The 16,677-nt window shown below is 38.6% G+C and overlaps 1 protein-coding gene across 2 annotated transcripts in view; it reads left to right on the forward strand.

Moving 5' to 3' along the window:
* The window catches only part of LOC117001456 (neural-cadherin-like), a 64,591-nt gene that overhangs the window by 22,023 nt on the left and 25,891 nt on the right, over positions 1–16,677 (forward strand). For both annotated transcript variants that reach the window (XM_033069815.1, XM_033069817.1), the window contains exons 7-18: positions 2,536–2,678; positions 4,983–5,155; positions 6,157–6,325; positions 7,114–7,284; positions 7,775–7,947; positions 8,967–9,134; positions 9,331–9,580; positions 9,678–9,805; positions 10,661–10,847; positions 11,577–11,720; positions 12,783–13,066; positions 13,614–15,228. In XM_033069815.1, the coding sequence (XP_032925706.1) occupies positions 2,536–2,678; positions 4,983–5,155; positions 6,157–6,325; positions 7,114–7,284; positions 7,775–7,947; positions 8,967–9,134; positions 9,331–9,580; positions 9,678–9,805; positions 10,661–10,847; positions 11,577–11,720; positions 12,783–13,066; positions 13,614–15,228 (3,605 nt within the window). The remainder of the gene's footprint in view (positions 1–2,535; positions 2,679–4,982; positions 5,156–6,156; positions 6,326–7,113; positions 7,285–7,774; positions 7,948–8,966; positions 9,135–9,330; positions 9,581–9,677; positions 9,806–10,660; positions 10,848–11,576; positions 11,721–12,782; positions 13,067–13,613; positions 15,229–16,677) is intronic.

The following is a 16,677-nucleotide window of genomic DNA, read 5'->3' on the forward strand; positions in this document are numbered from 1 at the left end:
TCTCAGTAAAAAAAAAGAAAAGGTACTATATATACAATGTATTTTATTATATTTTTATTTCTTATTATTTATTATAGTCTTTTAGGTACTTTTGTTTTTGCCCATGTGTACTGAAAGATACAGTAAATGGATGGAGTAATTTCTGATTATACAGTTCAGGAGCACCCCTCCACCACCAAAGGAAATCAGGCAGAAAAAGCAGGCAGTTGTTGCCATCAGCCCTCATCCAGAGACATGAGGAAATTTTGCCTTTTAATTAGGCAGTTTAAACTTAAAGTCAGCAGTCTGCATCCCTGGTTGATAGCTGCCAAAGAGAAATACTTAGATGACACAATCCTAAATGGCAACTGAATTACAAAACCCACAAGATAAATGCCATTAAGAGGAGTTCACTTAATTTCACTTAGTCCCATGCCCTACGAACTGTATGTATCTTTTTTTTTCCTTCTGAATATATGTAAAGACTTTTCTTCCATAGCTGGGGCTCAGAAGCATCCAAAGCAATGCCAGAAGTACTACAAACCTGCAGTGATGTTTGAGACTTAGTAATGGAATTTTCAGGCAGCTTTTGCACCAGCCTTCTACTCTTAAAAGTAGAAGTTGCTCAGAACAAAACCAAGGCAAAGACTTCAGTGATGCTAAGCACATCAAAGCTTTCTGACAGTCCTTGATTTATGTACAGATAACCTCTGGCTTCGAAATCTTGTGCCTTCCTTTCTTTTCTAAACATTACTAAGGAGATATGGCTTGAAAAAATTGATCTATTTTTAATTAATTTATTTATTTTATTATTTAGAGATATTGAATATTTATCTGCATCTGTTCCTAATATTTTAATTGGAAGCGAGTGATACTATGATGTAGAGGCTGTAAACATCTCTCTAACAAAGTGGAAACAGAAAACATAGTTTGAAAAAAAAATCCCTGCCAGTTCTTGTACTTAAAGTTCACTGAAAAATATGATTAAAATTAATGTAATTTTAAATTACTAAGCCTTCACAAGAAGCTTTTCTGTTCTCTGTGCAATAGCAGGGAAACTATTGTTGTGTGCACATGTAGCTAGGCATTGGAATTGAATTAATCTCCTGGAATACAAACTATCTCAAGTTTTTTGGTTAAGTAGGCTTTGATTTTGCTTTATCTTTTCTGTTATGAAAAAAAATCTTGAACCCAGAGATAAACTTCAGACAAAGCTTAGCTGAAATTTTCCATGAAATAGAACCATTGTGAACACATGTAAATTGGGGCCTGTTGAGAGATTGTTTGCCGTTCATGTTGTGCTCTGTGGCAGTCTAGTACAAATCTAGGTGATGATGTCCTTCTAGCCCTTTGTTCAAACAGATTTACAGCCCAGTATAGACTCATGATTCCTTTCCATGAGCTCTCTTTCATCACAGTTATTCTTTATCTCAGTTATGAAATGCTTAAGGGTACCACTCTCTTACACGTCAGTTTTTACTTTCTCTTTTTCAAGAGATGTCTTCTGAACTCTTCTCTCCCTGTATTTCATGTAAAAAATTATCAGAATTCTGTTAATTTACTTTTGAGATGAAGAGTTAAGATAGTGTCTTGAGGATTGTGACTGAGCTAAACCAGAATGATTTACTTCTCTTACTTCATTCTATATAAAATTGGGGGAAGAAAAGAAGCTGTTTCTGTGGAGGTTTCCTAGAAAACACATATCTTGGCAACAAAAGCGAAGGAAAAGTTTTTCTGTGCATCCATTTTCTTTTCCTTTAAATTTTTGGCTATTCTCAGCATCTGGCCAGTGTGTCCATAAGCACTTTAACCCAGTGGTGCATCTGTGTTATGCTGGACACAGCCAGATGCAGTTCATTCTTGCAGCTGAGCTTTGGGATATCTACTGTGGACAGGCCTGGTGGATGCTTAGTCTGACACATGCTCAATTCAGTCAGATAAAATAATAAACATTTGGGACTTTGCTAAAGCAGAGGGCTTTTCTACTCCAGAGAGCATTAAGCTTAGGCTGATAATGCCTCTTAAGAGCTTACAATGTCAGTGATGTGTCTGGACTTGAGCAGAGATTTTTGTAAAACTGACATTATGCACAGATCCACCACATCTCACTCTGATCTTAGTCCTGCTGGGGCAAGGACTGCACTGAAAGTCTTTTGAGGGCTGGTGTCAGAAAGTGCTGTAATGAGAACTGCTTTAACTTAGCAAATGTTTGCTTGGAGTCTGTGAATCAAGAAGCTCGCTTTTTTATAATTAAAAAACCCCAAGTCAATTCTGCATTTATCACAAGTCTTGTTGCACAGCTCGTCTTCAAGACTGTAGTACTGCTGGAAGTTTGGAGTGGAAATATGAGGGTAACAACAGAAAGATGTGGATGGTTGGATAGATCATCATTGCTATCATTTCACTGGTGAACAAAAAAGCATAGTATCAGTGTAATTGTATTAAAAAATTACAATTTCCTGCAGTGCCCTTTGAACAGGTGTTGTAAAGCTTAGTTCTCTATGTTATACCTTTGTTAAAGTCATGAATGTGCTGTTGTCTGGGTTTTTTTAACAGCTACAGGAGCTTTGTTTCTGAAGATGCAGGCCCAAACACACTGATTGCCACAGTTAATGCTGTTGATCCTGATGGAGATGGTGTGACATATGAAATTCAGTCTGGGAATCAGAAAGGGAACTTCGTTATTGACCCTAAGAAAGGTAATTATATATTAGCTCTTTGCTGCTGTGGTCATAATTTTGATTCTGTGCTGATGCACCTTTTATTTGGTCTTACTATCAAACTGAATAGCATACGCTATCTTTGAAGCTTAATTTTAAAAAGTGCAGGGAAAGAATGCATATACTGTCTTACAATATTTTAAAACCGATATAATTTCCTAAAATTTGTGTATAATCGACCTCTTTTACCTGCTCAGTGTTTGCTTTCAGTCAGTAACTTAATAGAGGTCATTATTATAGATAACAGGCAGCTTAAGAGACAGTAACTTAATAGATAATGTTATTATTGATAACAGGGTGACATTCCAAAATGTCAGACAAGTATCTGAATAGAATTTAATATAAGAAACTGGACATCTGGGATTTTAAACGAGGCTTTTCCTACCTTATGCTTGTGTCAACGTCCTGATTATGCTGGTGAGAGCAAATATCTCTTGACTGAACTTATCTGTGTTGTGGTGACACAAAATGATGTGTTTGCAGGTGGAATGAGACTACCACTGTTTTATGTCAGTGAAGGTAAAAGTATATATCTGAACTAAAGAAGTATATTTTTAATTTAAGGCTAAAATCATTTATATGACCAGTGTTGTTTAGACAAGAATACTACATGCATGAGAAAAAAAGATGTGTGGAGAACACTTTGCAGTTTAAGGTATTTGTTCTGACATGCCGATTTCTGCATCTTTTTCAGCTTTTTTCAGTAGTCATATATTTTCAAAACATGAAAAAAGATTCCCATCACATTGGTGTTTTCATTATAAAAAAATAATTAAGTGCACAAACACCAACCTCAGTGTAGGTTGGCATATCCCTTTAATAGGATTTATTTGCTGTTGATTGCTTGAAAAAACAGAAGAGGATGTTTTGAGATTGAAACAGGCAAACAAATTGAAATCCCATTGAAGGATTGAAGAAGTAACTTAATTAACTTCAGTTAAACTACTTTGTATTTTGAACTGCAATCAAAAACTGAACCTAGATTTTCCAAAGCAGAAGCATTGAATACATAGGAAGGAATAAGGTGTCCTTAGTTATTCCTTCACTGTATTTCATAGAGTTCACTTAACATGATGATTGATTTCAATGCAATCATGGTTTTGCAATATTAATGTTAGTTTATAAAATGTTCCCAAAAATACAGTCTGCAGGTAACTTGCAAGCATTGAATCACGACCTTGAGTTTACTATGAGCTCCTTTACTTCCTTTGTGACTTAAAAATAGATTTGCAGGTTCAAAGAGTTAAATTCAGATGCTTTGCACCTGAAGAGGAACGAAGGTTTTGGGAGTGTCTACATGCTATAGAATTAATGTACCTGACACTTCTGAAAATCTTTTTTGTAAGAAACAGATTTTTTTTGGTCAAAGCATCTTAACATTTAATTGATAGCATCTCTTGAGATTAGCTTCACAGTTTTAATATAGAAAATCTTGTGTAGGTACATTTATACTTTTTTGCCAATTAATTTTATAGTAGTCGAGACTTCATTTTAGGAACGTTAGCATTTTTTCCAAAAAATTTTTAGCCTTTTGTTGCTGAATGAACCAGTAAAATTTTATACAGTGGTTTACAGCAGTTTCTCTTCAGGAATGATGTCAGGGGAATAGTCTGTCCCCTCTTGTAGTAGAAATGTGCAGGTAAAGTTGAGAAGTGTCAGAGAAAAGTACTGCAGCTAAAACAATAAATTTTTAAGCAATTTGAGTGACATTGATGCTGTGAAAATACTCTGTTGTGATGACAATTGTGATTATTACTGATGAATAACAGATGTGATGGATGGTGGAGCAGAAGAATGACAGCCCATTTCTGCAGGATCTCAGGCAGCTGTTGTCCCTTTTGCATTTGTAGCACTTCTCTTTCTGCCAGTGCCTCTGTGTCCCACCCAGCAGGGTGTGTCCTGTGGGAATTCGGAGTGGCAGAATAGAGGTTTCTCAGCCTGTGCCTCTGTAGCTCAGTGCTGCTGTGACTGAGCTGCAGGAAGGTAAACTTTAAGTAGTTTCAGCTGAGCTGGCCATGGCAGCTGCAGATTGATGAAAGCCATTATGTGCAGATCAGCTAAGTTGTGGCTGTTGGCTCATTTTGCTCTGTAGACAAACCTGCAGGCAAACCTGTTGTGACGTCTTAATTTGTTTTAATGTGGGACTGCAGTAAAAACACTGTAGTTAAATTAAACAACCTTATGGTTTATTGGTGAATAGGTAACCCAGAAAGCTTTGTTGTCATGCTTACTAGTGAGAACAATCATAGGAATACCAAACTCCACAATCTGTTGTTTTTACAGGGCTAATAAGACTTCGTGCAAGCCCATTTCCTAAGCTTCAGGGGACAGAATATGTCCTGAATGTCACAGCTACTGATGATAATGCCTCAGGAGGGCCCCATCCTCTCTCAAGTATTGCCCAGGTTGTTGTGAAAATTGATGATGTCAACAATAACAAACCTGTCTTTCAGAAGGTAAATATATGAGCCTCTGTCATTTGTACTGGGCTGTGTAAAAATGTTTTAGCTCTGTTGGCACTGCAGACATGCAGCAGATCTGGTCAAGAGGTGCTCTGCTTCCTTCTAAGTCCTGTCTTCTTCTTTCTGTCCTTCCCTGAGGCTTTCAGGGTTTGTTTTGCTCTTGTGGCAGAACAGCTGCTGTGAACGCTTGTCTATTCCCTGAACCACACCTCATCTTTGGCATTTCAGAGGATGAGGCCAAGGAAACACTTTTGGAGATCCCATGTGACACATGTGAGCAGGAATCCATAGGGATAGCTGTCTGTGCAGTGGGCTTGTTCCAAACTGCTCCAGAAAACCTCTCTAAATGTGACATAGGCTTCCTTTGATGATTGCGTGTCTGGAACTAATGAAAGGGAGACAAATGAGTGTTTTAGCTTAAGTAGTGAAGTGCTGTAAAAAATAAATGCTTGAATTTGGTTTCAGAATGTTAATTCATATCAAAGATCTATTATCTAAAAATTTCAGGTGTGGTACTGATGGCTCAGATGTTGATGAGCGATGTTGCATATTTTGAAAAGTCAGCAACTATTCATGTCAGTCATAGAAATTCTCAGTAACCTCTCCTTGATAAAGTTACTTTGTGTAGAAATTGCTTTCAGATCAAAACAATTCTGTGTTTTGGGCAAATGTATGACCTCTTTTTTTATTAGATCTTTGTTAATACAGAAAAATTTTTGCATTTGGAAGCAACTTTAACTTTTTCTCCAAATATTTGCATTAGCTGGAGATGCTCAGAGGCCTCATGTTGTGTGTTGTTTGTATAACCACAAAATAGCAAGGGAAATTTAAATTAATCATGGGTACAGATAAAGCTTTAACAGCACAGCATGGCAATGCAACTGTAGCTAAATAATTTTTTCCCCTGCTAGTATATCTTTAAATCAAATGGCAAGGGAAGCTCTTGATTTTCCTTTTTAAAATTTTTCTTTCTTTCTTTTCCTTCCCTCTGTTAGTGCCAGTATTATCGGGAACATGCTTCTGTCCTGGAAAATCAGCCTTCAGGGACTGTTGTTCTGCAGGTTGAAGCCACTGATGCTGATGAAGGGGCCAATGGTATAGTGAAATATGGCTTGATGCACAGAGATGGTGTCCTACCAGCATTCAGCATTCATCCTGACACAGGTAAAGCAAATGTCAGAACTGATAATGGCATAGAGAAACCACCTCGTAACACTGTTGGAGAAAAGGCTTAGATAAAATCAGACTTCATGCTTTTTCATTTAGTGTTTTGACAGCAGACCAAATATAAACTGTATTAACTGCATGAACAAGTCTTCCATGAAACTAAGTTTCATACATGTCTGGTACTGAACTGAAACTGATGTTTTCCTTGAAATGTGAAAGTTCTGCTTTGTGAAGTAACTTGTGTGCTTTTGTAACTGGATTAAAAAAAACTCAAACCTATATTTAGTGCACATTATCTTGCAACATTGCTAATGGCATTGTAAGTGATTTATCCAAATGACAGCAGTCTTACAAACAGCAAGGGAACTAAATCTTAGAAGGCCAAAACTAAGTTAAGTCTGAACTTCTGGAGGATAAAAGATACGAAACATTCCTTTACCCTCTACTTACAGTTCTTCAAAAGAAATATTTTTTGAGAAACTCATTCTCTTAGTTTGCACTTATCTCCATTTTCTAAACTTAAATTACACTTCCATTCTAATTCAAATTCCTATTGCATGTAGATGTAAATGTAACTAAAGTTTGAGCCTGCCTGAGCAGTACAATGTCACCAGCTGCAGTTGTTAAATCTCAGGGTTTGGATCCTTGAACCTAAAGCCAATGTTATAGGTGTACTTAACCTAATGCACTGTATCCCAGTGTATTGACAGAAAAATAAACATCTGCATGTAGAATATTGCCAGATGCACAGAATTTTAACTCTTTGATATTTAATTTGTTTTCAGGAGTTCTGACAACTGTTCAGGTATTTGATCGAGAAAAACAGAGGGAATATCCCATCACTGTGACAGCAACAGATCAGGCAGCGGAACCACTCATTGGAATATGTCAGATAAACGTTGTCATCCTGGACCAAAATGACAATGATCCCAGATTTGAAAACACCCACTATGAATGTAATTGAGAGTCATTGGATAGAGTTTCAGTGCCTTTGCCTGTCCTGGCAGTAGGACATGTGACAAATTTTGATGCATCCAGAGATGCACTTTGCTTATTTATTGCAGAGCTGTTAGTCTTTGTAATGTATGATGAAACATGTACAACTTGGCTCGTAAGCCTGCCTTATGGGAAAGTTCCTTGAAACAATAGCCATGTCATGCATACAGTGCTATTATTCTCTGGGTTAAAATACAGTTAAAAGAAATATCTTAGAAGAAATAAGAATTCCAGGTTATGAATGGGGCAATATGAAGTTCAACTATGATCTGTCGCTCTGGAGTGATAGCAACCCTTTAAAATACTCCGTGTGTGTGGCCATTGTTCCAAGGAAGAGAAAATTATACTAAAGTAATAATGTATGGCAGTTATTTCTTTATGACTTACTAGAATGTCCATGGTAGTTTAGCAAATAATTAATCAATTTGAAATATCATTTTCTTACATTAGATTTCCTCAGAGAGGACACAAAAGTTGGGACCAGCTTCCTGCGTGTTGCAGCCCGTGATGATGACTACAGCTCAAATGCTGCCATTACGTATTCCATAGCAAGTGATGAACCAAATTATTTGCAGATTAATCCTACCACAGGTTGGGTGTTTGTGAACCAACCCATATCTCAGGTACGGTGCCTGATTTCCTTTTTAAGCTGATTATTTCAATATATTGTAGGAGGCACTGAGGTTGTGAGTTTGGGCTCCCCCCTCAGCTTAAAGGATCAATACATCTATTATACATAATAACATACAACTTAAACTAAACATGAGTCTCAGGCTTTTAGCTGTTGGGTTCATAGACTGTGAATTGCATATGAGCAAACCCTGCTTTCAACTGAGAAGCAGCAACCACAGCATTGCCTCTGCTTTTCACATTTCCCTGTTTTTGGCACGTTGATTCTAAGGGCTGAGGCCATAAGCAGGGGAGCAAGAGCCCAAGTGTAGGACTTCATTGTCTTAACAGGCAATGAGTCAAGACACAAACCTGAATGGGAACAAGTGTGAAATTTTGGTTCTGAAACAGATTCCCAACTTGATATATGTCAGTTGTGGTGCATGAAGCATAGCTGTCCCTCAGGCAGGTGAAAGCATAATTCATGTAGTTATCTAAAATTGATCAGTTTCAACCATTTCTAAATACCTACACAAGCAGTTTGATATTTTCAGGTTTTAAAGTAATTTGTTCTGAAATGGAACTATACTTGTAGATGTCAGTCTTTAAAAAGGTATTTTTAATACTGACATTTAACTTCTAAGTAACTGACACACAAAGTTTGGTGAAGGGGTATCCTTTTATCGTATTTTCTTTAATGAATATAAGAACCCTACAGACCTAATAGCAAGAACGGTTAATGGGTTAGCTTAAGAACTCAGAGCCTCCACAAAGTGGGTTATTTTGTTCTGTTTGGTTTTAAATTTTCTGGGACATTTGCCTAGGTTTATTGAGACATATAGCAAAATTTGACAACCATCTTCAGTAAAATAAATAGAATTTTCATCAAATTTACACCTAGTTCATATTTTGAGTTCAGTTTCAGATCTTCTTCTGTGAAGGCTATTTTTAACTGTACTTTTAATTTTATGTATTAATTTATTTTGGAGGCCTACTCAAAACCTTCTGTAATGAAACCTTTTCTACTGTTCAGAAGTCATCTATAATTCGAGAGATTACTGCTACAGATGGAGGCAACAGGAGCAGTAAAGTTGAACTTGCTGTAACTGTAACCAGTGCAAAAAACCAGCCTCCACAATGGGAAAGAGACAGCTATGAAGTTGTTATTCCAGAGAATACGACACGGGATGCCTCAATTTTGGTAAGGTTGTCTGTCTATCTGTAGGTCTCAGGCTGCAGAGTAACTGAACATTGTTTATTTGCTTAAATGCAGTGAACTTTTGTAAGAGTTTTGTGTTTTGTAGCTGAGTATCTGGGAGAATCAAAGCACAAAAGCTTTTAGAAATGTTACTGTATTTACAGAGGGGTTGATTACACACACTTTTTGAACTGTGCAGACAATCAAAGCAACTTCTCCCCTTGGAGATCCCCGTGTCACTTACAACCTGGAAGAGGGGCTTGTCCCAGAGACCAACATGCCAGTTCGTTTCTACCTGACTCCAAACAGACATGATGGTTCTGCTTCAATCCTGGTAGCTGAGCCACTGGATTATGAAACAACAAAGAGCTTTCTGCTGCGGGTACGAGCACAGAACGTGGCTGCAGTTCCTCTGGCAGCATTCACCACAGTCTATGTTAATGTCACAGGTGTGTCAGCTGTTCAGTGATGTCACAGTATAATCCTGTACTATTTTCCTTTAAAGTTTTATAGTTTTCTCTCTTTGTACTCTTTTTGATGTTCTAGATGTCAATGATAACGTCCCATTCTTCACTTCATCCATTTATGAAGCCTTGGTAACAGAGGGAGCTGATGTGGGGACATTTGTCACTCAGGTGTCTGCCACTGACCTTGACCTTGGTCAGCATGGTGAGGTAAGAAATTGGGGACCTTCATCTCTCCTGATGAAAGATGGAATAACTTCTGCATAAACAATGGCTAAATCTTCAAATCCCTTCTAGAAAAGGGATGACTAAATGGGAAATGTGGAATGAAATAACATAGTTAGTTACATACTTCTCTGTCTTGCCATGTGAAAAATGCAACTAAATCTAGTAGTGTGAGACAGAAAATAAATAAGAAATATTTAAACAGCCTGTAGCTTATTTGAAATGCTTGCTTGTAGAACTGCCTTGTTTGGAAAGTTCTACATAGACCTAAAATGAGATTGGATAAACGAATGGAAGAAAAGCTGTGTTCAGAGCTTCTGTGAGTTGGAAATCATTGGCAGTACTGCAAAATGAATTCTTATAAAATACAGCAAGTTAACACCAAAGAGGATGTATTCCTTGCTGATTAAAAAAATCAAAAATAGATACAGCCTTAGAACAAGAGTACAAGCTGAAGTCAAGTCACAAAACCGTACATGTAGTAGAGGGTAGAACATGGATGGTAGAACATGAGAAGGTTCAAATGCAACTCATCTGGGGCTATTTTAGAAATACTTGGGATCTTTAGCGGAGTTTGAGTGCTGCAGCACAAGCACTATACAAACATGTGCTAGTGAAATCAGGAGCTGATTAGACAAATTATTTTCCTTTACAGATCAGCAGTCAAGGAAGTTAGTTGACTTTAGACCAGATTGCTGAAGCTGCAGTTTTACCCAGTTTCCATGGTCTGATCAAGTACTTGGACACAGGACAGCTCTTCCTTTCTTTAAGTACTATTGTAGTTGTGAACTATTCAACAAAAGGAAAGTATATACTAACCACTTCTTCTTAATCCTGTAGATAACTTACTCCCTGTTACATGACAGTGGCAGAGACTACACCTTTTTTCGCTTGGACCCCCAGACAGGCTCCATTTACACCACCTCAGTGTTTGACAGAGAGGAGAAGGGCTCCTACCTTCTGGAAGTCAAGTCAGTGGATGGGTCTGAATCAGCTCGACCTGGAAAGCATGGGAAGCCAAACTCTGGTAAGAGACAGATGGCTGTGCTAAGTTTGATATTACTTGGATTGTGTCTGAAAACAGAAGCTTTGAAATACAAGATTAAATGGTAATTTTTTTTCATGTCTTATGAAAGAGTGCTGTTCTGGTTTTGTGGTGGTTTTTTCATCCTTTATCTGTGCAACAGTTGTGTCAGAGCTGGAAGATAAACTTTACATGATGATCAAGTAAGTTTTTTGTTCTGAAATTAAACACTATAGACCTTCATATTTAAAGAGTGTTTTCTAGCTAACAAAGATGTGCCTGCTGTCTGTAGGATGCAAATCTTTGGGCAGTGCAAGTGTTTCTCAAAGCACTGCATGTGGTATGGTATTCAGTCAAAAGTAATTATGAAGCAGGAATATGCAAGATAGAAAATAATTTTCTCAATTGATCACCCTGCTTTAATAAAAATTTAAAATTTTGTGGCTTCAGGATGAAAAGTTATGACTAAACACTGTACAACTGCCATGTTAGGCATCAATTATTCAATTATTCATGTAGTATGTGTTTAAACAAATTGGATGTGACATTTATTTGATGCCCAAGTGCTTTTTGACTAATGTTGGTATATATACAGTCCACAACCCTAAGGGTTTGTTTCTGTATTGTCTGCATATTTGTCTTCATTTAATGTGCAGGCAGGCAGGTTAAGGGATTGTAGCTGACAGAAGTGGCACAGCTGGGATTTGACTCTCTGGCTCCTTGTCTCTGCAGACACGGCCTATGTGCGAGTGTCTGTCAGCGACGTGAATGACAACCAGCCCGTGTTTGCCCAGAGTGTCTATGAGGTGAATGTGGATGAGGACCAGGATGTGGGATCCACCATCCTTACAGTCAGTGCTAGCGATGAGGATGAAGGTAAACCAAAATATTCATCAGTTGATCTCAGCACACCAAGACATACTTGGTGGTGTGAGACAGGGAAATGCCTTTCTGTCTCTAGATTTTAAAACTCCTTTTAAGTGTGCTCTGATCAGTCATGAACATTAGTTCATAATGGAGCTGTGAGGCACGTTCTCTTATTTCAGGAGACATGCACTAATATGGGATGATAGGAAATAATTTCTGTGCCCACAGATACAAATTTTTTATAGAGCAGATCACTTTCTTACAAATGGGTGCCAATAAAAATGTCATGGTTAGCTAGAATAAGTCAGACTTGATTTCAGTGAGATTCATTTGCTTTGTCAATGATGGACAGTATAGTTTGTGTTTGGTTTGCTTGTTTGTTTTACTTGAATGTAGACTTCCTAAGTGCATATGATGAATTTTAGCTACATTATTTGATCCACAAATCAGCCAGAAATTCAGCCACTAATCATGTAGAAGTACATAACCAGTGCTCATAAGAGAGAGAGGGATCAGTTTATGCTTCCATCTTGTGTCCATGGAGCACTGCTAATTCAGCTTTACTGCACGGTGAAACACTGCTTTTTTTGTTGGTGTGCAAGTCCCAGGGACTGTTCTCTGTGTATTTGTGAAATGCAAGGAAATCCTGACTGCACTGGATTCCTCCCACTCTGTAGGAGGCTGAGGTAAATGTGGTGAAGATGTACTGCAGAAGGATTTACCTACTCAAGGAACTTTTAGTTTGATACTGTAAATCTGCTCTACAGTGTTGGACAGGGGACCTGATATGATGTATATATGGCACTTCATTTCTGCCCTCTAAATAAAGTAAAAACAGAATTATTACTTCATTGCATAGCCACATTTTGTAGAGACAAACTACAATTGGACACACCAGAATTGAAAATGCTGCTAAGTAATCTGACATAGCTGCATGTTTTAAAAGACCACAAAAATTATAAAATACAAACTACTAATCCCACTAATCAGTTATTGTGTGATTTGTACTTCATCTCGCCATCAGCCCACTTCAAGAAATGAGTGTTTTCTGACACTGTTGGTAATTGACAGGAACAAATGCTAAACTACGGTATCAGATCACAGCTGGAAACACAGGAGGAGTGCTGGATGCAGATCCAGAAACAGGAGCCATTTTCATTGCCCAACCACTGGACTATGAAGAAACAAAAATGTATGAGATCCACTTGTTGGCCTCTGATGGGAAATGGGAGGATTATGCAGTTATCATCATCAACATCATGAATAAAAATGATGAGGCTCCAGTTTTTTCTATCAACGAATACTATGGAAGTATAATTGAGGAACTGGATGTGTTACCAGTATTTGTACTTCAGGTAGTGTATGCAGTTCCACAGATTATAATATTTCAATGAAAGAGCACAGATTACTGTGGTACAGTTATGTTAAAATAACTCAGCACATATATATTGATGAAGTTCATTTTGACAAAGTTTTTTGTCACTGAAGAGAAGAAATGGACTTTAGTGGAAAAAAAATTATAGGGATAGTAAGTAGGATAAACAGGATGGATCATTAGTTGATCCTGAAAAGCAAATAATTAACAATTTCAAGCAGCTCTCAGAATTTCATATTTAAATTACCTGTATGAATAGAAATATAAAATATTTATGATATTTAAATATATTGATGAAAAATATATTATTTTAGTAATAAAATTGTTAAATTGTTAACATTGTTAAAAATGCATATTTGTCTGCTCTGAATTGTACCTGGATTTGCTGTTCTCTGGCATGCACATGTTAATACCATGTCATATGCTTTTGCTTGGGCTCCTTTAGACTGGAGCAGCATATAGGATGTGATGCAATCACTGTGTATTTCATGCTTTCTATGCCTGTTTTTTTTTCAAAACTTTTGTAGGTTATGGCCAGAGATCCTGATAGTGTTGTTGATGGAGGAGATTTGAGATACTCCTTGCATGGATATGGTGCAGGTGATATTTTCACAATAGATGAGAAAACAGGCAGCATTTACTCACACAAGAGGCTGGACCGGGAAGAGAGAGCACTGTGGAGATTCATTGTGTTGGCTACTGATGAGGGTGGAGGAGGACTTACAGGGTTTGCTGATGTGATCATCAATGTGTGGGATATAAACGACAGCGCACCCACATTCACATGCATGCCTGATGACTGCAATGGGAATGTCTTTGAAAACTCTCCTGCAGACACCTTAGTCATGGAAATGGCTGCACTCGATCATGATGATCCAAACGTTGGCCTAAACGCTGTTCTGACGTACAGGATAACAGAGAATGTGAAGAACGAGTTTGGTACTGACATGTTTAATATCAATCCCAATACTGGGACCATCCACGTGGCAGGGGGACTGCTAGACAGGGAGAGGACTGAAAGTTATTTTCTTACTGTTGAAGCAAGAGATGGGGGAGGGCTAACAGGAACTGGCACTGCCACTGTCTGGGTTGCAGACGTCAATGATAACGTTCCAAAATTCACAAAGAAGTTGTGGCAGGCAGCAATTCCCGAGAACAGTGTCATCGATTCAGAAGTCCTGCAAGTGTGTGCAACGGATGCAGATATTGGGGAAAATGCAGACTTCATGTTCAGTATCATTGGGGGAGACCCAGATGAGAAGTTTTATATTGAGAATGACAAAGAACGGCAATGTGGCACTGTTAGACTGAAAAAAATGTTGGATTTTGAGAATGCCCGTGAAAGACAGTTTAATCTTACTATTACTGTGGAAGATCTGGATTTTTCTAGCATTGCAGTGTGCCTGATTGAAGTGGAAGACTCAAATGACCACAGCCCAGCTTTCCTTTCTCAGTTTATTCAGACAAACCCTGTGTTTGAAGATGTGCCTGTAGGTACTACAATAACCACAGTGAGGGCTACAGACAAGGACTCTGATTTGAATGGGAAGATTATCTATTCTATAAAGTCAGATTCAGATCCTATGAGACAGTTTGTGGTTGACCAGTTTGGTCACGTGGTTGTGGCAAATGCACTTGATCGTGAAGTCATTCAAAAATACGCTTTAATTGTACAAGCTGCAGATCAGGGGACACCTGCCCACACTGGAAGTGTTACAGTTTTAATTAACTTGCTTGATATTAATGACAATGGACCAAAGTTTGAGGCACCATACATGCCTGTAGTTTGGGAAAATGCAGTGAAGCCTGAAATAGTGCATATGAACCATACATCAAAGCTGCTTCATGCATTTGATCCAGATAGTGAGGAAAATGGGCCACCCTTTACCTATTCATTGCCACCAGATTATCAGAATTCCTTGGATTTTTCTCTTACTGACAACAGAAATAACACAGCAACTATAACGGCTTTGAGGTCCTTCGACAGAGAAAAGCAGAAGGTGTTTCACCTGCCAATAGTTGTAACAGATAGTGGGATTCCAGCTATGAGCTCCACAACCACCCTGACTATAACAGTTGGTGATGAGAATGACAACTGCCACGAATCTGGCCACAAGGAGGTCTATGTGTACAGCTACAAAGGTAAGTGCTAGATGGATGTTAGATCAGATTCTGGATTTGTCAGATTCATGAAATAGCAGAGATTTACACTTACAGTAATTTCATGACTATAAGGCACACCCTTTTGATTAAAATTTTGGTCCAAACCCAGAAGTGCGCCTTATACTCGGGAGCGCCTTATATATGGACAGAGTTCGGAAATTTGCCAACCCGGAAGTGCGAGCTGCGAGCCGAACCACAGCCAAAACAAACCTCAAACACTGACAAAGTGTCTTGGGTTACAGTACAGGATGTGATCAAAGTATCTATTCTTCCACTATCTGTTGTGACCAGGTGGGGCAGTGATCCTTATCTCTGTGGGATATACTCTACTAATGGGCCATCCATTGAAACCAGTAGGGCATTCTTTATCTTTGCATCCCCCCATCCTTCCTCCAGGGAGTTCTCTTCTGCTAATGGCCCATTGAGTCCCACTGCGGGACTGATAAAATTACTGCATCCCATTGGGAGTTGTTCCAGCCAGCGGGGAGAGCCAAGTCTTTCTTACCTAGATAAAAACTGAAATTCTAGGACACCGAGTAGCCCTTTCTCTACTGGACTCTAGAAAAAAATGAGATTTCTCCACATCACTACTAGACCTCTGGAAGGAAACTGCACCTTCTACAAGACCACTGCTTCAACTAAACCACATCTGTCACTGCAAGAGGACTGCAACCACCGTTTAATCAAACTGCTACCAACACCTTGCCTGACAGGGTGTCAGGTTGTACTCTGACTTTGTCAGGGTTTGGAGTTTGTTTCTTTGTAATACTGTATTTATATTTTAGTTTCCCTACTAAATAACTGTTATTCCTAATTCCCATATCTTTGCCTGAGAGCCTCTTGATTTCAAAATTATAATAATATGGAGGGAGGGGGTTTACATTCTCCATTTCAAAGAGAGGCTCCTGCCTTTCTTAGCAGACTCCTGTCCTCCAAACTAAGACACAAAGTCAGAGCACAACCTGACACCCTGTCAGGGTGACACCCGTCAGGCAGGGTGTTGGTAGCAGTCCCATTAAATGGTGGCTACAGTCCTCCTGCAGTGACAGATGTGGTTCAGTTGAAGCATGGTCTTGTAGAAGGGTGCAGCCTCCCTCTGAAGGCCCAGCAATTATATGGAAAAAAAGTCTGGTTTTCCTCTGGGATCCAGGGAAAAGAGGATGACTTGGTGTCCCAGAATTTCAGTTTTTATCTAGGTAGGAAATGCTGGGCTCTCCCCCCTGGCTGGAACAACTCTCAATGAGATAAAGTAATTTTATCAGTCCCACAGTGGGACTCAATGGGCCATTAGCAGAAGAGAACTCCCTGGTGGAAGGATGAGGGATACAAACATAAAGAACAATGCCCTACTGGTTTCAATGGATGCCCCATTAGCAGAGTATCTCCCACGGAGATAAGGATCACTGTCCTACCTGGTCACAACAGATG

This window comes from Catharus ustulatus, chromosome 11, assembly GCF_009819885.2.
Source record: "Catharus ustulatus isolate bCatUst1 chromosome 11, bCatUst1.pri.v2, whole genome shotgun sequence".
NCBI lineage: Eukaryota > Metazoa > Chordata > Aves > Passeriformes > Turdidae > Catharus > Catharus ustulatus.